This window comes from Alligator sinensis, unplaced genomic scaffold, assembly GCF_000455745.1.
Source record: "Alligator sinensis unplaced genomic scaffold, ASM45574v1 scaffold421_1, whole genome shotgun sequence".
Classification (NCBI taxonomy): domain Eukaryota; kingdom Metazoa; phylum Chordata; order Crocodylia; family Alligatoridae; genus Alligator; species Alligator sinensis.
In genome coordinates, this window is record NW_005841871.1 from 3,518,222 (window position 1) to 3,539,889 (window position 21,668).

A 21,668-nucleotide genomic window follows, 5' to 3' on the forward strand; every position below is an offset into this window, starting at 1 on the left:
TCACCATGTACATGCCATTGAAATAATTAGCCTTGATAGCAGAGTGCGTTAGTCTGACTGCAGCACAGCACTGTGATGGCTATGCTAACTGGAACCAAGGTGGTATAAACTACTTCAGCCCCAGAAGTCTGTGGAGTGCCCAGTTCTGAAACCCAGATTTTGCTCCTATGTCAACACCTGGACTTTTGGGGCTGTCCTTTACCCCCCTACACCAGGGGTTGGCAACCTTTTGGCATGGTGGGACACTGCTTAAGACCCAGCCCCACTGCAGGCTGCATCCCCACAGCGGACAAGATGCTACAGAGGGAATGAATTAAAAAAAAAAAGGAAGGCAGGCACTAGGACCTTATGGATGCTGCCTCTGTGGCTGTGGCTTGAGTGTGCTGCAGATTGATTCTAAGCTACTGCAGCCAGATCCTCTCCCTTCACAGGCCAGAGTTTCAAAAAAGTGACAGACTAGGTCAATAAAAAAGTTTTAAGAGTCAAAAACAGGATGTATTTGGAATAAGTACATTAGATCAGAGGTTCCCAACCACCGGGCCGTGGCCAGTACCAGGCCGCAAAGGGTTGGCTGCTGGGTCACAGCACAAGCCAAGGCCCGGTTCCAGCTCCCGGAACCAGCTTGCTCGCTCCTCAGATGCGCACTGCCCCGGCTGCATCCCCTGGCCTGGTGCAGCCCGGCGGCTCCTCGCCTCCATCTGACTCTGCTGTTGGTCCACAGTATAAAAAAAGGTTGGGAACCACTGCATTAGATTATTTGGATTTGACAAAGTACAGCGAAGATGTTAAGAAAGCAAAGTGTATTATTTAGATCATGTAACCATGAATTCACAGCAACTGGAAAGACTCTGATTTTATTGTGTATTATGTGAATTATTTCCAATACAATTGAGGCTGGAAACGTGTTTTATACCAAACACTCAAAACGTATATGGACTATAATGTAAATCTGTTATTAGAACAGAATCAGTTGCTCACAATATCAAAGCATAACCAATGAGTGCAAAATCCCATTTTAATCCAAATTTCTAACAACATTTATTTGCACAGTACAGATTATTAACCAGTTATTTCATTTATGTCTCCATTGTAGATACAGTGTTTTTCAATTGCATTAGCTTACCTATTCACCAGTACCATCACATTACTCATCTTACTGTTTGGTGCCTGTGATTCATACACGATGATAGAATATAATTTATAGTGCCATATATGCAGATATCAAGATTAGGATGGATATCATGTTCGTTTTATAAAGAAAGTCAGTAAAACCCAAAATGGAAACTCCGAGTTCTTGAAGCAGCCTTGCCGGTGTGTAAAATGGCATCCACCTCCCAAAGAAGAATTAATATCATATAATCTTTTTGACACGTAACGAAGCAGCTTTCTTCTGTAGACACACATCACAACATCAGATTTCACCTGACTGTACAGTAAACCTGTCTCTAGAAACCACTACATAAATACAAGAGACATCACATCTTGTGTTGTCTACAAGAAACCTATTCTAAATTATACATGTTAAAGTACATAAATATTGTGAATATTTCAAGAATAAAGTGCTTTTAAATATCAAGCAGATGAATACACCTTAGTATTTGTACCACAGGAAAAGGCGGCTCCATTTTGGATAAAAGACTATTCATGCAAATAATCTGCAGCAATTCTCTGCATTAATTTATAGTAATACTATTTATCACCTCAGTCCCAAGATACACAGGTCAGGTACAGAATATATACTTACAAAAAACTCAGCCAGTACTTCAGATTAGCATATATTTTTAAACATTGCTACAGCAGTTTTTTTTTTTTTTCCTTTTTGAAGCAGCCAAGACTTTGGTAGTGTAAATGAATTATACACTGCAGATACCACTGAACCAGTAAATAACTTATTATGCAGCTGACAGGAATGGAAAGAAGAAAAAATCAAAAGCAAATTTAATGGCTTTTTGAACTGTGCTTCTCCAGTCATGCTCTATTTTCACATGCTTTCCTGCAGGTGTAAGTTTTGACATACAATTTAAGCAAGTGATTGCTTTCAGTTCAAAGACAGGCCACTTGCTACCAAGACGGCCTTCTAGAATTGTGCTGAATTCAATTGTACTTCCTTGCCTCAAGTTCAGCAACACTTTCTTAAACTCACTGCTCGCCTTTAGCACAATATCTTTGGTTATATCATCTTCCTCTATAAGTTTAGTTCCATTCATGCTGTTTAAAGGCACGCCCACTGTTATTTCAAATTTATATCGATCAAACTTTTTCATGTGGCAGTTATGTTTAGTGAGATACTTGAGACGACACAGTTCCTCTTCCTCCATAGTGATATTTTTTGGGTCACACACAGGATAAGTTTCACCATATAAACATCTCATCCAGTCACCAATAAACATTGGAAGCATGTTTATTGCAGATTCTGCACTATTGTCAATTTCTGTAACCCTGACATATTTGAACCGGCCAGTCCATGTCACTCTGTGTCCTTCTAGATGGCTACATAAAATCTGGGTGCGTGCCATGTTAGTCTCCTTCCATCCCCGGGGTCCACAGAGGAAGGCATACTGATTCCAAGTCAGTGTAGAGTTGTAAACCTTCATTCCCTCTGATCGGTACACATAAAACCAACAGAACAACACAACAGCAGTGATCCACACCAAAATGAGTTTTACAATTGAGCTCCGGGTTAGAGATTTAAGCAAGTCAATTACGAAGTAGTTAGTTTTTGTCCACCATCGGAAAATCAAAGGAATACTACACAACACAAGAGTCACCACAATCTTCATGAGCTCCAGAGATATGAACCACTTTATGAAATGGACAAGAAACATTAGTGCAATGCCTACTAGTAGAACTGGGAGTGCAAAGAGAAACAGAAAGTATCCAACTGATGCACGAATGAGACCAATGCCAGAGGACTCTCGCAGAATAACCACAGAGAGTTCGCACCACATAAAACACACTAGATATGGAACCAGGTAACAGTAGGTACCTTTAAAATTCCGCAGTTGTGCCATTCTAAAGAAAAGGTAGAACAAGTACAAAAACAGAAGGCATGGTATGCTCACATTTAGAACAAGGAAGTGGCCTACAGGAACAGTAAAGAAGGTTTTACCTAAGCATTTCAGGTAGCCCAAGTTTACAGGCAGTATCTGCAAGAGTGACAGGGAGCCAGCTGCTAACTCAGTCATTAATGCTCTTCGTGTGTAAGGTTCTGCACACGTGCTTAAACTCAAGTAACTTGTTACCGTGAAGAAAAGAGAGATGGTTGCCAACTCTGAACACGGTATGCAGTCTCTGCTTGCTATAGGGAAGGAAAAAATGACAAAGAATACTGAAAGCAGAAAGTAAATGTACGGCTCTAAGTGATTCCACCCAAAGTTCACTTCAGCTTGCTCAACATCTAGGTTTGGCTCAAAACGAAGTAATAAGTCAGTTAGAGTGCGGAAGTTTTCCCAGGCCTTACTGTCTTGAAAAACTTTCAGTGTACAAATCACCATGGAAATAAAGGACAGATAGAAGATGACTAATGGAATAATGAAGGCAAAAAAATCAATTGTTAAATTACTGATAATAAAGAAAAAGATGAGAGCATTTATGTGGTGTGTGGGAATAATAGTAGACAGCCAATGCATTACTGCTTTAGATGCAATATCTATGAGGTGCTCTTTCATTTCCATAATGGCATGAAGTGGATATTTTACAACCTGGAAAGAAAGAAAAATATGTTGTATTTACTAACACTACTGTATATGTACAGTGTTCTTCACGTTAAAACAATAGCAGGCAGCCAGTCAAACCTAATGTGACATAATAACAAAATGGACCTTTTCTGGGAAGGTTATTTTAAACTGCCCTTAATCATGTCCTTATACATTATCCAACTGTTTTGATATTTACTGCTTCCACAGAAAAAAACCCCAAGTCTCATTACCCATGATGCATACTGATCTAGCATGCTAATCTGCTCAAGGATAGCCTCTCTAGATTCCAAATTTATGGTATGCCCAGAACATCCCTTACAAATAGCGACTGTATAAATGAAATTATGTACCCACACAAGTTGTAACATTACTTCTACTTATTTTGGGAGACTAAATATGAGTTTTGAAGTTAGAGGCAGAATCACTTCAGTTTAGACAAATTAGGAACCCTTCAACAAGTCTCATGAGATATGTGCTTAACACTTTTTTACCTTTAGTCGCAGTGGTAGTTCCTCAGGACTCTTGCCAGCCAATTCATCATCATCATCTTCTTCATCCTGCATAATCAGGTTGGAAGGGATGATCCCCTTTGCATATTTCTTGGTTATTTCGACAAAATCATCCAAAGCTATATACTTCTTAGCTATAAAAATAAAATGGAAGTTACTAAAATCCTTCTTAGCTATAAAAATAAAATGGAAGTTACTAAAATCCTTCAGAATCACACCCTGGTAACTACAGAGGATGAGCCTCCTTAAAACTGAGAAGAAAGTCATTTGCAAAACAAATGGTAGACTGGTACCATGGTGAAATCGAAGTTTTCATAACAGGTCCCTACTTAGTGAGTCACTCACAGATGAGCTAAAAAAAGCAAACTACTTCTACAGGCATCAAGTAACCCCACTATCTTCTGAGTTGAGTGGGTCATGCTTATGGGTTTTTTAATGTATTAAGTATTTTTTTAAATGTAATGCACAAGTGATATGGGTAAAAAGTTGATGGACATGCATTTAATTAAATACAATATGGTATATTTAATATTAAATATCAAAACATTGCCACGACTGCAGCGTATAAACAAAAAAATATTTACCTATTAGAATAAGCATAAGCCCCTTTAAGTGCTCACATGGTCATTATCTTTCAGATTTGTTTCTTAGCTCAAGAAACAATGAACCAGGGCTTTCCTTCCTCCCTTTAGGTAAATGAGGGCTGTCCAACCACAGGCTGCACACAGCCTACAAGGTGTTAAGTTGCAGTCCCCACCAGACCATGACATGCTCCCACCTCCATCCCCTTCCTAGGGGGCAGTGCATTACAGCATGGCATAGCACAAGACACTCAGGGTGAGGCCAGGGCCATGCAGTGTAAAAAGGACCAGGGGAAGTGAATGTTCACACAACATTGTTGTGGTGGTGGTGGTAGTAACAGGGGAGGTGAGAGGGGGTAGAAGAGCCCATGCAAACATGCATTGCAGCTGGAGAGGATGGGGGTGGGGGTAGAATACAATGTAACAAAAGTGCATCAGGGGTATCGGCATGTGGGGACTGCGACCTCCCACTGGTGGCCCAGGGGGCATGTGGCCCCTGGTCACTTAGAAGTTGGACAGCCTTGAGGTAAATCATTAATTACATTTTAAGTAAGGGCAGGCTTTGTGCAATGTTAAAAAGAACTAAAGGGAAAAACCCAATGTCAAACTGAAAATCTGCCTTACTGAATCAAGTGTCAGTTATCTGGGAAAGATGTTGCACAAACCTACAATTATATCTGTAACTAACTTTAAAAAATGAGTAAGTCATACAGATGATTAAACATGAGTTTTCTTCTCATTAGTTTTAACAGATTGTGAGGCTGGGTGCAGTGTACTCTTTCAAAATATATAAGCACAAAAACATAGGAGTGGAATGGACCACATGAGGTCAATTAATCCAACCTCCTGTTCTAGGCAAGATAATCTCAGACAAATGCGTGTGTAACCAACACTTAAAAAAAAACAAACTTTAAAAAGGATGTGCAAGTACACTTCCAATTCCTTCCACATCCAGACCTACTTGTTAGTGTGGATTAGTCAATTTCTGTGGAAGCCAAATCTGATGTCATTTGTAAGGAATATAATTAACACCAAATTTCTTCATACACCGAAGCATCACATATATTACTTGAAATATAAAAGACTTCTGAATGACAAAGCCTATAACAAACCTCCTACATGGTAAGTTTTAATAGTCAGCTGACATGCTAATATACAGAAGCAGGTCTGTTTTATATCCATGTGAGCCCAACTTAAAGGCAGGAAATCAGGCCAATCCACTAAACTCAAAATGATATGATAATTTTAGAGGGTTTGAGACCTGCATTTGTTTGAATTTTTTTTTTAATGTAGAATGCTACTAGTTAAATATTGGCTTTTTGTAGCCATGAAATTAAGCAAAGTTGCTTTCTTAAGAAGCTTACTATATAAAAAAAAGACGTAAGATACAGCAGTGTGCTTTACCCTAATATTCAACCTCACAATTAGGGATGTTTATGTATTTAACATAAAATAAAAAAATTTAAATATCCTTACCCTGCACTGCAAGCATACTTATGTCATACAGAACAACATCTAGTATTCCTTCTAAGCCAAAGAAAACTCCAAGAAATGTTTTAACCTTTTGTTAGTATTCTCATATAATCTTATTCTCTCCTTTCACAGATTTATAGACTGATCCAAAGACCACAGGATTCAATGGGAGTCTTTCTCCTGACTTCTGTGCATTTAGATCAGATCCTTAATGAACAGGCAGCATATCCTACTACTGAACAGCACGTGCCTCCGGCAGCTGGAGGGGCATGGCGGCGGCAGGAACGTGGCAGCGGTGGTGGGAGCAAGGGAGCTCCTGCAGACGTCGCTGGCACTGTCGGCAACAGGTAGCGAGTGCTGACCAAGGGTTGGTGACCACCCGCAGCTGCCACCAGCAGGAACTGCGGACTGCCTGCAGATGATGCCAGGGGCGGGGTGGTGAGAGGTGACTGCCCGCAGGCACTGCCGACACTGGCGGCGCCTTTTTGCAGGGGGTGCACCACCACACCCAACTAAACAGTTTTTTTTTAGCTGCAGAATGCTTAACAAAAGATGTTTGGAGCAGAGCAAGATCCTTTGGCAGCACTTTAGCAGGATTATGGGATAGGCCATGATAGGGATATGCTGTTATATCAAACATAAAAACATTTCCTTTCTCAGGCACTATCCTCAGTTTATTTTGGGGAGGGTGGCATATAAATCTAACAAATAAGCAAGCAGAGAAATGAATAAATAAACCACTAACCACTGACAATGTTACATCTAATATTCTATATATGCTTTCCCTGGATGGATATCTGCAAACAGATACCTAGCTTTAAAACTGCCTACCAAATGCAACAATGCATTTCATAGGGGAAAAGTTTCTTACTAGAAAGATAGTAACTGCCCACGGTCAAGTAAAGAAGTAAAAGTAATAACTGTTCCTGTTCATCTATGGTGGGGTGGCCAAAATGTAGCCTGGGGGCCAGATGCGGCCCGCCAGGCCATTCTATCTGGCCTGCGGGGCACCTAAACAATTTAGAAAATTAATATTTATCTACCCTGGGCTGCTTATCATGTGGCCCTTGATGGCTTGCCAAAACTCAATAAACGGCCCTCCGCCCGTAATAATTGCCCATCCCTGATCTACGGGCAGCCACAATCAAGCTGTTATTTCCTTTCCACAGTTAATTCCTACTTTAAGTATTTGATGACAAAATTTCATTTTTAAAAGCTAGTAGTATTTTGACACTGAAGTGTCTCTTAAATTGATATTAAAAGCATATGTTGTAGGCTCTACTTTATTATTCACAGATTTTTCTTCAATTTGCTTATGACAAATTCCCTTGCCTCCCCCATTACAATGCAAAAAAAATATGCACATCAATTTCTGCCTACACTTGCTTGTAGATTCATTTAATCTCATGTCATTTTATACCTGCCATTTAAAATTTCAGAAAATTACTGGCCCTTTTTCTGACTCTCTTGTGAATTGCTAGAGGATCCAGAACAGAATAACCTGTTTTGTGTATATCTGCTATCAGCACAAAAGAACTGCTGATTCAGAAGGTCAGTAATTAAGAGACGGAATATACAACAGCACCATCTTATATATGCGAAAGCAAAGGACATTTAGGGGACTCAGACAGGGATGCTTTACACTGAGAAGGCAGGAAGAAAAAAAATGTGGTAGTCTTGGCCCTCAAGGATGATTTCTATTCATTCAGAAGTGGTAACTGAGAAACAAAAGATCTTAAACTGTTTAACACTTGGGAACTGAACCTAAGCTTAGCTCTCACTTATGTGCCTTCATTAAAGTACTGTTATTCATCTCATTCTCACAAACTTCCCCTGTTATAACGCTTGTTACAAATATGAAAATGGTAACAAAAGCTACAAAAAACCACAGTTCACCCTGAGAAAGTTTAATAGGTTCATTTAGAAGTCCCAAATATAATGAATCATACAAACTTTGGAAGGAGAGGGACAAAGTAACTATATGGAGCGCATACCTGAGAGATTGAAGAGAGTTGTAACATGTCAAAGCCAAAATAAGCCACTAAGACATAAGTTACACTTCTAAACTTCATTGAATACATTTATTATTTACCGCATACATTTAAATTCTCACTAGGAGGGTAGTAAAACACTAGAATCGGTTACCCAGAGAGGGTGTGGAATCTCTGTCCTTGGAGGTTAAGACCCAGCTAGACAAAGCCTTGACTGGGATGATCTGGTCGGGGATGGTTCTGCTTTGAGCAGGGGGTTGGACTAGATGACCTCCTGAGGTCCCTTCCAACCCTCATTTTCTATGATTCTATAATTCACTCTCTTATTTGTATTGTTGCTAGTGGTTGTTATAATTATTAACTTTTTTGCTACATACACACGCACATACACTCACGCAAAATAAGAAATCTTCAAAATATATTTACTATTATATATTGCTAGGTATTTAATTGCAGGACCATTAGAACAGCCATGAAGAAAAATAAGACAGACTTTATGTGACTTTGACAATTTTTATGGGGGAAAAAAAAAAATCAATTTAGAATTGTTCTGCAAGTCTCTCACTGAGAGGTTAATTATGATGCTCTTGGTACAGCATATATTATGTGTGTTCTGTGCATGATCTTGTTTTAAAAATCTCTCTTTCATCCTCCTGTTTTCTTCTACTTTTCCCTCTTTCTGTTTCTTTAAGTTATATATGTGAAGATTAGCTACTGAAGGACAATATTAGGAGCACAGAGATTACCATGGCAGGCAGGCCAACCACTGTCACACACAGACACACACAGACATCTTGGTTGACAGTCCAAATAAGATGCTCCAAAAGAGGAAAACTGGTATTAAATAGCTACCTAACACACACACACACACACACACACACACACTACATGATGTGCGTGTGTCTGTCTAGATATAATCTCTCTCTCTCACACACACACACACACACACACACAGGTCTCTGTTTGTTGAAGTATTCATACAGGAAAGATAAATACGAGACAAAAAAACAAAACCTGGGTGTATGACTTAGAGGCAAAGCAACTGAAAGAATGGAGAGTTGTAAATGTCTCCCTTAAAAGATACACAAAAAGGTAAACAGGTATTAGCTTAGCCACCTGTAAAATCAAAAAAACAGCAAATTAAAGACAGACACCTGATGGTGAATATTTACAACCTGGCCTTAACTCTACTTCATTAGTTACTGTCTGAACAATTACTACAGATTAAACACTGCAAAAAAAAATGACAATATCAGTTTATGAAAATGTACCTAGGTTTAGAACTTATTCTGATGTTGCAACTTTTTTAGCAAGAAAAAAATAAAAGCATGGAAAATACTTTAAATAAGTATGCACTTACATTCACTGCTTACTAATCGCTCCAGCATTCTCCTTTGCTTCTGTACAGATTTGGGGACTGGGCCAGGTTGTTTTTCACCACCTGCTCAAAGACAAACATTTGCAAAAAGTCAAAAAAACCTCACAAAGGTGAACAAATCTGAAACGTGAAGAAACCTATGAAGATAAAATGCTGTTAGCAAAAGCTGCAATATATGTAGAGACATAGCACCTCAAAACAAATGAGAAACAGGTGCATACAGAGATATATCTTATTAGGACTTGCTATAACATATCCTAGAGGGATGAAGTATTGAGGCACAAACACATCTTTCTCCAGAACCATCAAAAAAGTTACAAATGCATGACTAAAGCCCAACTAGAAGCAGAGTAAAGATATGCTGTATTTCTTGAAGGTTTTGGATAGGCTGTGTGGAAAACAAAACTTAGGTTAAAGGCAAAACCATTTCACCAGGTGCTTTAAAGTAAAAGAAAATGGCCCTAACACTCCATTTTTAATCTTAAATTAAGTGCCAGAAGAAAATAGACTAGCATTTACTGTATATAATAAAAGTACAATGACTTAACTAGTAAATTCATGTACCCAGCAGGAAGTTCAGGGTTTTTTTAATAGTTAAAATTAATATAACTAGTACATACATGAATAAATAACTAATTAAAAATTACATTTTTTTCCCAGGGATATTCATTTTTGCCTTTATTTCTAGTTTTTCATTTGTGTAGATTCTTAATCTATACAAATCAAGATTTGAGATAGCACATGAAATATATTTTGGGGGGTACCATGCAAATAACTGATAATGTGTTACACAACACAAGGATGTTAGTATGATTTTTCCTGAATGGGCTGCACACATTTTATACATTTTGTTTATTGACTTTACAGTCATTTAAGGTTTTAATTTGTGTTCAGCTTTTCTTTTTAATACACTAATACAATATGGAGTTTCTCTCTTTTTTTTTTTTTTTAATACTGACCTTCACCATCAACTTGCCCAACATTCTCGAGTAGTTCAGAAACTGCTAACTGCTTCTTCTTCTTTGGATTTAATTTCCAATACATGACTAAAGCAGCTTTTCTCACCGCTCTCTCCAAATCAGTCTCAGATGATAATTTTTTCACTTCTTGCTCATTCTCAGAAGTGATGCCTCAAGAAAAGAAAACATATTAGATATTATTAATTCCATATCCCGGAAAAAATTATAGACATGCTTACTATTTACTATTCTTTTCAGTTTAATTCAAAATTTTTGGACAAGCCGATTCACATTTTCACTCTTCGAGTCAAGTAAGTTTTTCTTATTTCTTCTGCGCCTATAGCTTACCAACTAAAATTATATGGACCTTAACTTTATATTCTATTTTACAGATTTCTTTGCGGAGTATTTTGTGCAAAGAGTTTGCAATCTAAAGCCTGTAACAACTGTTCAAGTGAAAGATCGTAGCAGGATAGATCACTCAGCATAAAAACAAGTAGGTAATTCATGAAAAAATGGATTTTAAGAAGAGCCTAGATCCCTAACAGACAAGAGAGACTATTCCAAGCGGAATATGTGGCATGAAGTAAGGCGTGAATGTTAAAGTGGGAGAAGGCAGTGGGAGAAGGTTTCAGGGAATAAAGGAAGAGGGAGAGGGGCAGGAGAATAAAATGACAGCAGATCTGTAGGTGGGGTGTGATTATATAGGGTTTTAATGGCAAGCATGAGGCGTTTCAATGAGATGTGATAAGAAGCAAGAATCCAACGAAGAAATTGACTGATACCAACATTATTAAGAGCTGAATCAATATAATACTGTCTTTTAAATTAGTGAACCTAATAGGCTATCAGCAGCTGTTCAAATAAGTCCTTATTATGAGTGAATTTTTAACCCATCTTCCTTCAGTCCTCAAGTGGAGAAGGTGTGCAGTTACAAGTAAAGAGCAAAGAGTCACCCCCCTGAAGAACACATACCTCTTCTATCTGCTAGGCATCTACGCAACAGTTTAACAGCTTCCCTTCGACCTTGCTTAGCAGCAAGAATCAGCCAATCAACAGCACTACAGTTATTGAGTTCTTCATCCTGTTCTTCTGCTAACTTCAAGAAGTGTTTTCCCACCTAGAATGCATTGCAAATAGAATCCCGTAAATTATTTCAATAGCCAGTTAAACACTTTATTCTCTCAGCTAAATTTGGCAATATCTTTGGAAAGGAGGCCAAGTGAGTTGTGCTCAATACTAAGAAGCATCATTGTAAGCTGTCCTCAGAAAAATGGCAAGAGACTGAGGACCGCTTCCAAAGCCTGGTGCAAGCAGAAGCAATGACTGATTTCTGTACATTTGGTCAATAGCTTAGTTCACATTGCCTAAGCACATCCAGATACAGCACTCAAAGCTTACTAGCTCTGAGAGGAGGAAAGAGCAGTGGGCCTCAGCTTCCTGCCATGTAGTGAATTTGGCCCAAAAGGCTGTCACCTGACCTGTGGGGTTTCCACAGATCCATACATTTGGTGATGGAGGAGAGGTGGCAGCACTAACTGCCCTGGCTTCCACATTTGGCAATTGACATTGCCACCTTTCCAGACTTGTGGGGACCCCTGTGGGCTTGATGACATGGCCCTAAGCACAGGGCTGTGCTGCATCCAAATCCGGTAAGCAGACCCCTTGCTGAATCAGGCCTGTGAATGGACTCCACCTGCAAGAGGGACTTCATGTCACTCACCCGGCCTGTGGGGCCAGAAGGCTGATCACTTCTGCGCTAGTCCAGTTTATGCAATATTCATCAGAACAATATTGCTAGATTAACTTCAACAACACAAGATACATTTTCATAAATTATCATCTGAACCCTGCCTATCTGCAGAGGGCCTTGATGTGGAAAAAACAACGGGCATGGAAATGCTTGACTACTAGTGGACATGGTGTGGCAAGTGAATATGATTAATAGTAAGAGAATGTCATAATGAACACCTCAAAATGACTGAAAAACAGAGCAATTCAACCACTATAGCCTGTTTGAATACTAGAACATAAAACAAGTTAGCAGAGCTGGAAAAGAAATGAAAAGCGTTATATACAAGTGTCACAAAAAGGAGCATTAATATGGTAAGCCCAAACACATTTCTATGATTGCACAGAACAGTTTTATCCTACCAACACACACATATGTAGTTTCCAGCACCACTAGAGATGAGGTTGAAGATGACTTCACTTACAGACATAGGAAATCAACATTATCTTAGTGTAGACGGGCCCTCTAGGGAATGATTTCCAGACACTTACCTTACCCTGTTCTCTTCTTTTTGCCAATGAATGGATCTTAAGTTTTTTGTGAGGGAAAAAGTAGTGTGATTTATTGTAAGGCCCAAATAATGAATGCTTCAAACTACCTGTTCTCCATTAATTCAATAATCATCAATATCAACAGTTAAGTTGAATATATTGAAAAAACGAATTCAAAAGAATAGTTAGCAATTCATAAAAATTACTAAACATTCCCATCTCACAAAAAGCAAAATCTCCCAAACCTGAATCTCTTCTGGACAGTTATCAAATCGGATATGGGCCTCAGTTCTGAAACTGGGTACCCACAAGTGGACAGGACACCATCCCAGAACCCCACTAAACCACACTGATCGAACTGCAGGATCAGGGCCTTAGTGATTAAATATATACTGAATAGAGTTGAAATTAGCAAAAATATGCAAGATAAGACAGCACTCAGACCAAGTAAAATAACCTAACAATCCCTGAGCATGTCTCATTTCAATGAAATGGCTAATGATACAGATTTAAGAACATTGGGGGCAAACACCATGGAAAAATTAAATATTTTAGCTTAGGTACAAGTACAGGTACACTAGCCATTTCTTCTTTCTTCACTGCAAACATACTGTCACTTACATTTATAAAAAAAGTCATAACAAATTGAGGCAATAAAGTCTCTAACAAGAATGGCTGTACCTATGGTATGTTTCTAGTTATAGCCATCAGGTTTTTGACCATATCTAGAAAAGCCACAGAAGTTTATAATGCGACTCCTTTACTTTGCAAAAATGCCTTAATCACAAGTCAAAACACAGACAGAAATCATCAAGTTCTGGAATTAGCCATACAAAGGGCCATTCCTGAGAAAACCCACAATCCAATCTTTGGCCATATGATGGAGCTTGCTGTGGGAACTGCACATAGCCACCTTCTGAAGAGTTTAAAATCTGATCAGCCTAAGAACCTTTTATCTGTTTTGATTCTTAAGATACATATGACTTGTAGGTAGAAAGTTTTCACAGAACCCTCCCCTGAAGCAATACATACCATGGATGTGAAACTGCATTGGAAGATAGTTGTGTTAGTTTTTATTCTCCCCTTTCTGAGTAAGCACTGGACAACAGTGACTTTACATTAACACAGCGATAAACCTTTGTTGTAAAACCCTTGTGCAAGGATTACTAAAAATGAATGCGGCTCAAAGCCTTAGGTCCAAGATGATCACAGAATATTAACTGGTGATCATCCCATATGATTTGGTTACTTTTATATTAACTAAAGGATTTTCCCTAGTTATGATCATGAACTAAAATTAGAAAGCAGAAGTAGCAGCTAGCATCAATTTAGTAATCTGCACCTTTAGGATGTTCTTCTAAAAATGTGTCCACTCCTCCTTGCTTTTTTGCCCTGTGAACAGAAGCAGAGATGTCTCAACTAGTCAGAGTGCAGCGATCCTGTAGTTACAGACCTGCCTCTTCTCCATTCTGCAGTTCCAACTGTGGGTGTTTCATTTGCATAATTGCTGTGCAGCTATTTCTCAATAAAGGTACTATATAAAATTCCCTGTTACAGGATGACAGCCACTCAGAGGAAAGATGTTTGCATAATCACTAGTTGGTTATTTCTAAGTAACCTTGAAGTGTTTTGGGCAAGTGCCTGAATTTTGAGTGATTTCTTGTATTCAACTTTTTACCAAGTAAGCAAACAATGACAGCCACTTCAGCTTCTCCTCCTCATATCCCACAGGGGGACTACCAAACTACAGAGAGGAAAGCTATTTAAACATTAAAAAAAGTCAAGGCATGTTGTTTTCCACCTTCCTTATATCCTGACCCAGCAGGACTCTGATTCGCTGAAAAAGGTATCTTGTGACCATTCACAACTGCACAATAAACTTTAAAATGGAGTTGGCCTTCAATACATACTGCTTCATTGACCTGCAAGGAACATCACTGACCTGCAAAAACAGGAGGGGGTACATGGGGAATAGAGCCAAAAAAAGGGAAATAGATGACTCAATAAAAGCAGAGAAATTCAGCCATTTAACCTTTCAGGGTTTTGTTTGAATTTTTGCTAGTAGTCTTCATTAAAATAAATAAATAAATAAATTGCACTGCAATATGTAAGTATGTAGTGTGTTTCTACATAGGAAAGCAATAGCCACAGAGTGTTAAACTCCCAGATGGTATCAAATTTGTTACCAAATTCACTTGGATTCAAGATGAACTCCCCTCTTCCCCTTAGTTAACCTGGGTGAAAAAAAACCCTCACCTTGGATTCAAACACAAGGCAGCAGGGAGACAGGCAGCTGCTGCAGCTCCAGTTTCAGCCCCGACCCGAGATCAGGGTTGGAGCCACAGTCCAGCTCGTGGCTCCTGCAGTCCACCCTTTGCTCTCCTCCACCCACCCAGCCCACAGCCCCCACTGCTGCCTCTGCTCCCCTAACACTAGTACAATCTGTAAATGTTAATGAACACTTTTCTGTTGAAAAACAGCTGCAGTGGTTCTCTTACCTGTTCCTACTGCCACATCTACTCTCTGCTGTTTCAGTTTTTAAAAAGTTACTACATCTCACTGTAGAAGGGTCATCTGAGATGGTGATTTGATCCCAGTGCCATTCAGACCTTGTCTAATTAATTAGTTCACTGACACATCCTAAAACATTAATCTATTTATGCCCATATACACTCTTACTGAAAATACACTTGGACCCCTTCAATGTTTGCTTGTACTGAGTTAGGTTAAGCCAGCAGTTTATCAAGTTTTGCTAATGTGATTTAAGAGTATTAAAACACTTGTGTCTACACTAGGCATTTGTTCTAGATCAGTGGTAGTCAACCTGCTAGCCCCATGGGCCAGATGAGTAGCATGAGGCCAGTCTGTGGGCTGGATCCTGCAAGAAGGGGAGGGCGAGGAATGGGGTGAAAGCGGGGGAAACAGATCCAGCATGGAGTTGGCACGCAGGGTTGATCCGTAGGTGTGATCTGGCATTCTGGCTCACCCCATGTGCCAAATCCAGCTAGGAAGCAACCTCACAGGCTAGCACAGTCTGGCACATGGGGCCATGTTGTCTGGCCTGCAGGTCTCCCCTTGGTCTCATGGTGGCAGGGGAGTGGTGCCAGAGTTAATGGCCACAGCTCTGGACGTTATAGCATTAATGCTGTCATGGCTCCTGTGCTGCCAAATTTCCAGACCCACAGGAAGCCCTATGGGTCAGGTGACCCAGCTCTGTGGGAGACGAGTTGGAGTTTTAAACGAATCTAACACAAAGGTGCCAGAACAGCAAAGGCCTAAAACTATTGACCAATACCTAGAATGTCACAGTCAAGAATGTGAAGGTAACTCATTTCACGTACAAACCCTAAATAACTAAATAGTAGCTAATTTCACTAACCAGATTTTTTAAAATATACTGATTCAGCATAAAAGAAGAAAATTATGACAAATCTCAATCTTACATGTATCTAACACCCCTTCTAAATAGCCTCACATTGAAATTTACTCTGGCTTCAGATTTTTCCCTAAATAACAGCTCAAGGTTAGAAATGTCGATCCCTTCACAAATCTTGACGCAACTCTGACTGACTATGTTTACAGATTTCCAAAGGCATGAGATTAGTACTGAACAGTTACTGTCTGCATTCTTCTTCAACTCATTGCATTTGCACTGGACAAAGACAATGTGGCAATTCCTGCTCAAAGAATGCTTACGATCTAAAAATATCTTTCACGCACATCCAGAAGGCTTACACAGAACTTGAACCTAGAAAATCTGATATCCTTCTTAAGGGATTATTTGTCTAAGATAGTGGTGCTCAACATTTTGTCCCCATAGATTTCATAGACATTCAGGCTGGAAGGGACCTTGGAAGATCATCGAGTCCAGCCCCCTGCCCCAGGGGCAGGAAGTCAGCAGGGGTCATAGGATCCCAGCAAGATAAGCATCCAATTTTCTCTTGAAGGTGTTCAATGTAGGTGCTTGAACCACCTCCGATGACAGGCTGTTCCAGACTTTGGTGGCTCGGACAGTAAAGAAATTCTTCCTTATGTCCAGCCTGAAACGATTTTGCAGTAGTTTACAACTGTTCGACCTCGTCATCCCTTGGGGCGCTCTGATGAACAAACATTCTCTCAGATACTGGTGGTCACCCCTTATAAAAACTTATAGGTGACCACCAGATCCCCCCCGAGCCTGCACTTTTCCAGGCTAAAGAGCCCCATAGCTCTCAGCCTGCTGTCGTAAGATCTGTTTTCCTGACCTCTGATCATGCGTGTGGCTCTTCTCTGGACTCTCTCAAGGTTCTCCACATCCTTTTTGAATTGTGGGGCCCAAAACTGGACGCAGTACTCCAGCTGCGGCCTCACCAAGGCCGAGTACAAGGGGAGAATGACGTCCTGGGATTTGCTTGAGAAGCATCTATGGATGCAAGCCAGCATTTTGGTCACTTTACTAGCCGCAGCATTGCATTGAAGGCTCATGTTCATCTTGTGGTCAATGATGACCCCCAAGTCTCTTTTTTCCATAGTGCTAGCCAGTGTAGCCCATGGGCCAGATAAATTGGGTGGGGGCCATCTGCTGGCTGAATCGAGCCCCACACTGGCCCTGGATCAGGCCCTGGAGCTTCTGGGGTTGGTCCCTGGGACCCTGGCACCACTCCCTCCCACCCCAGTGCACTGGGACTGGTCCCTGGGGCCTGGCGCCACCCCCTCTAACACATGCAGGCTGAAATTGGTCCCCAGGAGCCCAGTTCTCTCCCTTCTAACCCAGGCATGTTGGGATTGGTCCCCAGGGACCTTGTGCCAACCCTTCCCTCTAAGGTTGAATACTGGAGAGGCCAGAACTACAACCTCCCACCCACGTGTACTGGGACTGGTTCCTGGGGGCCCAGCACGACCCCCCTCCTGTGACAGTATATAGGGACTGGGTTCTGGGGCCCAGTGCCATCCCCTCCAAGCCCCCCATGTGTTAGGGATTGGGCTGAGGCCCAATGCTGCCCCTGCCTGGTGCCACTGCTCTTCTACCGCCATATTTCTGGACCCATGGGGAGCCCTGCAGGCTGGATGACACGGGACCACGGGCCGGATCTGGCCTGTGGGCTGGGGCTGAGCATCAGTGCTCTAGCCCACCACACTGTTCGATGGCAACTCTGAACAGTATAAAAATTCTAACCAGTGATAACATTAACTGAACAAACTTCAGAATAGTTTCCTAAATTTGGTTGACAACACTGCTAGATGGAGTTCCACCGACGTTCAGACACGCTGCTCCCAGAACCCCCTCCCAGTCTGATTTCATCTGTATCTGACAGCTGTTTTACATAAGCTTCTTCTAATCAAGTTAAAAAGAGTGACACAAAGCACACAATATTACCTCAGTCTGTGCTTTTGGTTCTCCAGCTTTGGCTCTTTCAAGCAGTTCTTCAAAGAGTACTTCAGGTTCCTCCTTCCTGGCCTCTATAAAACAATCCAAAAACACTGTGCTTTACTAATAATATTCACTCTTCTAGACTCCTTACTGCATTTGGCTGGAAAACTGAAAAAGCACATATAAACCTAGCTAACAATTCCATTTACAGCTGTATTTATTCAAACCTTAACAATATTTACCATTTTAAAAAAGATTGTAAGATAAATAAAATTATCTAATATAATATTAACCAAAATATCTCTCAAAATCCAGGGCAGGGTGGTACCTTAGAGACTAGCTTGTTTAGAAAGGCATTTCATAGGTGATAGCCTACTTCATCATATAGTCTTTAAGGTGTCACCCTGCTCTGCCTTCTGCCTCACTTCAGACTAACATGGCTAACTACTTCTCAAAGTCCAGTTATGTTATTTGAAAACACTTATAAATATGAACATGTACTTTAAGCATTTTCTTAACTACTTAAGAAATGTTATTAAAGATGTTAAGGCCTATTGTAGGACCTATTGTAGGTTAGTAATATTGTTGTTGAACCCAGCTGGGAAAAAAAAGTTCTTGAACTTTGGTCAGGAGTCCGTGTATTTTTCAGGGTAGGAAAATAGAGGTCAGAGATTTCTGAATCACAGGAGAAGGAGGCTATTCATCAAAGCACATTCAGCGTATGTGAAAGGTCAGCTACTTAATCCATGTAGTAAAAGAGGGCTCAGGATCACCAAGTCTTTTTAACGACTCAGCACTTTGTATTCAGTTCCATGTTTATCCGGCTCCTCCTCTTTCACGTATACTAGATTAAAAGATATTTTAGATAGCCACTTTTTTCGGAATGAATATCATGCTGCCCCCCACAATACGTGTCAGTGCCCAGTCATAAAAAGGTCTTTGTATGATCTTAACTCATGGTATGTTAGGAATCTCAAGACCTTTCTATGACTCTATGACCTGGTTTACCTCTGTTTCATGGAAAAGGTGGAGACTAGTAGAACTGCCACCGTTCAATTTTGAAGCTTCTTAATATTATGTTAAAATTTGTGAAAGTTGGTTAAAAGTTTCAACATGAACAATTTAGATGCAAGTGAGAGACAGACTGTAGGGAAGAGAAGACTGGGAAAATTACCATGTATTTTCACCAGAGTAAGTAAAGCACCTTTACCAACCAGCCTACAAGCGCAGCCTCAAGGAACATCAAGGATGCAATCTAAAAAATCAGCTCCAAAGCCTGAACTCTACCTCACATTGCAACACGGTTAGCAAACACTAAACTACACTGGGTAGGCTACATAGTTTGGCCATGAACAGAATGAGAAAACAGGGTTAGTAACGATGCTTTACCCATCGTATGAAACTGATTTAGAAAAATGTTCTGGCACGTGCTCAAAATTAATTTAGTCTTGTCTACATACGAGCAGTGACAATAAAGGAGATCCAGTCAGTAGCTGAGGTAAATGAAGCAGTATTTTATAATCAATTATTCTCAAAGGGCAGAGGACAGGGAATAGAAGAACAGTTTCAAATTAGTCGAAAAGCCCCCAAACAAACCAGGTTTCATCCCTTCTTTAACCTCCCTGATACTGGGACCATTTTCCAACAAGAGCTGGCAACAAGTCAATTGTTTCATTTAAATGGATATATTTTAACAAGAGTAAACCATGAAGTAATTATTCTCCTCTTCCATCTCACTTGTCTCTGCCACGTTCTATTTGGTAGAACATCAGAATTGCCGTTCAGGGAGTCGGACCATAGGTCCATCTTGCCCAGTAATCAGCACCACACAGTAGCAGAGTGGATGCTGAAAGGGAGAGTGAACAGGGGTTTTTCCCACTGTTCCTCTCACCTGCAGCCCCCCGCATTTAAGATCTAGGAAGTTTCGACTCAGAGGATGTACCTGTAAATCCCGTGTTCAATAACAACTAATACACCTTTCCTCCAAGAATCTGTCCAATCCCTTTTTTCTTATACAAGTTTATAGTGTTTCATGTGGCTAGAGAGTACACATAAATTAATCACCCTCAGAGTCCTATTTTAGAGCACTTCAAAGATTATTGCAAAGCAGACAAATATTCCCAATGAAAGTACCCTTGTCTTATTAAAAAACAGTAGAACTGAACTCCAAAGAGAAAAGGAATCTGTTTTCCAGATAACAATCCTCAATCCACAGCACATCACTCCTGGGCTCTCTGCTTTTAAGGGGAAGTTGCAAGTTTGGGGGGGGGGGGACGGGGGACGACGACAGAACAAGAGCATTGTTATTGAGTTAGCTCAATTAAAAGACTAGTTATGTCCTATTTTTTAAATTAACAATAAGAGAGCAGAAATGACAAAAACCCCTCAACTTTATTTTAAATCCTTATTTGCAGTAACAGTAGTCACCCCTAGAGACTTTCCTTTCAGTTTTTTGTATACCTTGTGACACTTCCAGGGAAAAGTGCAATTAGTATAGTACTGTGATTTATTTGTCTAAAAACAAATTGAAAACTGCTAAAAGGCAAAGTATAATTCAGAAACGGTTAAAAGGCAAAGTATAATAACATTTCATGGTTAGGAAATTCTCCAAACAAGTAAACAGATGAATAAAGAGACTTTACCAAGGCTATGTAGTGGAGCCAGAGGTGATATTATAGTTCAGGTGCCCGGACTTATTATTCTATTCTACCCTGTCACAACCCAAAGTTGTGGTTTTTTGTTTTTGTGTGCTTCGGCACCGCTAAATTATGTTCCCACCAAATTGCAGCTTCTTTACACGGTGGAGTTTTCTTTTGCAATAGGAGAACCCGCATGCAAAAGAGTATTTCCCGCCGTTTATAGCCTTCTTTGCATGGTGCATTTCTTTTGCATCATAGTGATGCACGGTGCAAAGGAGTTCCCGCCATTTGTATTAAGATTTGCGCCGCATTATTGGCCGATCTTAATATAGGCACACGTGGCGGCTAGCGATTGGCTTGCTAGCCATATAAAGAGCTTGGGTGGTTTCCGCCCAAGTTGGAGAGAGAGAGAGAGAAAGCAATTGGAGTTTGGGAGAAGGAGCGTGAAGATTTCTAAGTGCTGCTAATCCCTTTGAACCCAGTTTTTTCTTCTCCTTAAGAGGGCAATAGAGGGCCGACTTACCGAACCCACAGAGTCTTAACAACTCCGGGGGCCTATTTACTGAACCCACGGAGCTTCAACCACTCCGGGGGCCAAACAGCCTCTAGCCTCTCCCCGTCGCCGAGCGCAATCCTAAGACGTATCCCTTTCCTTTGAAACTACCGAACCCGCGGAGCTTCAACCACTCCGGGGTCAATTTTCGGAGTCCTCTAGCGAGGATTTAAGCGGAGCTGAGCCTGGAAAACTGTCCAGCCTACACCACGACCATCTTTGGTGTAAGTAAACAATCTTTTAATCAACCATTA

The 21,668-nt window shown here is 40.4% G+C and overlaps 1 protein-coding gene across 1 annotated transcript in view; it reads right to left on the minus strand.

Annotated features, from left to right (window-relative positions):
• Positions 1 to 835: 835 nt before the first annotated feature.
• WFS1 (wolframin ER transmembrane glycoprotein) overlaps positions 836 to 21,668 on the minus strand; it is a 39,557-nt gene continuing 18,724 nt past the window's right edge. The window contains exons 3-8 of the mRNA XM_025195354.1: positions 18,229 to 18,311; positions 11,565 to 11,709; positions 10,590 to 10,760; positions 9,613 to 9,693; positions 4,190 to 4,341; positions 836 to 3,701 (exon numbers count right to left, since the gene is read on the minus strand). Coding sequence (XP_025051139.1) covers positions 1,893 to 3,701; positions 4,190 to 4,341; positions 9,613 to 9,693; positions 10,590 to 10,760; positions 11,565 to 11,709; positions 18,229 to 18,311 — 2,441 coding nt within the window. The 3' untranslated portion in view covers positions 836 to 1,892. The remainder of the gene's footprint in view (positions 3,702 to 4,189; positions 4,342 to 9,612; positions 9,694 to 10,589; positions 10,761 to 11,564; positions 11,710 to 18,228; positions 18,312 to 21,668) is intronic.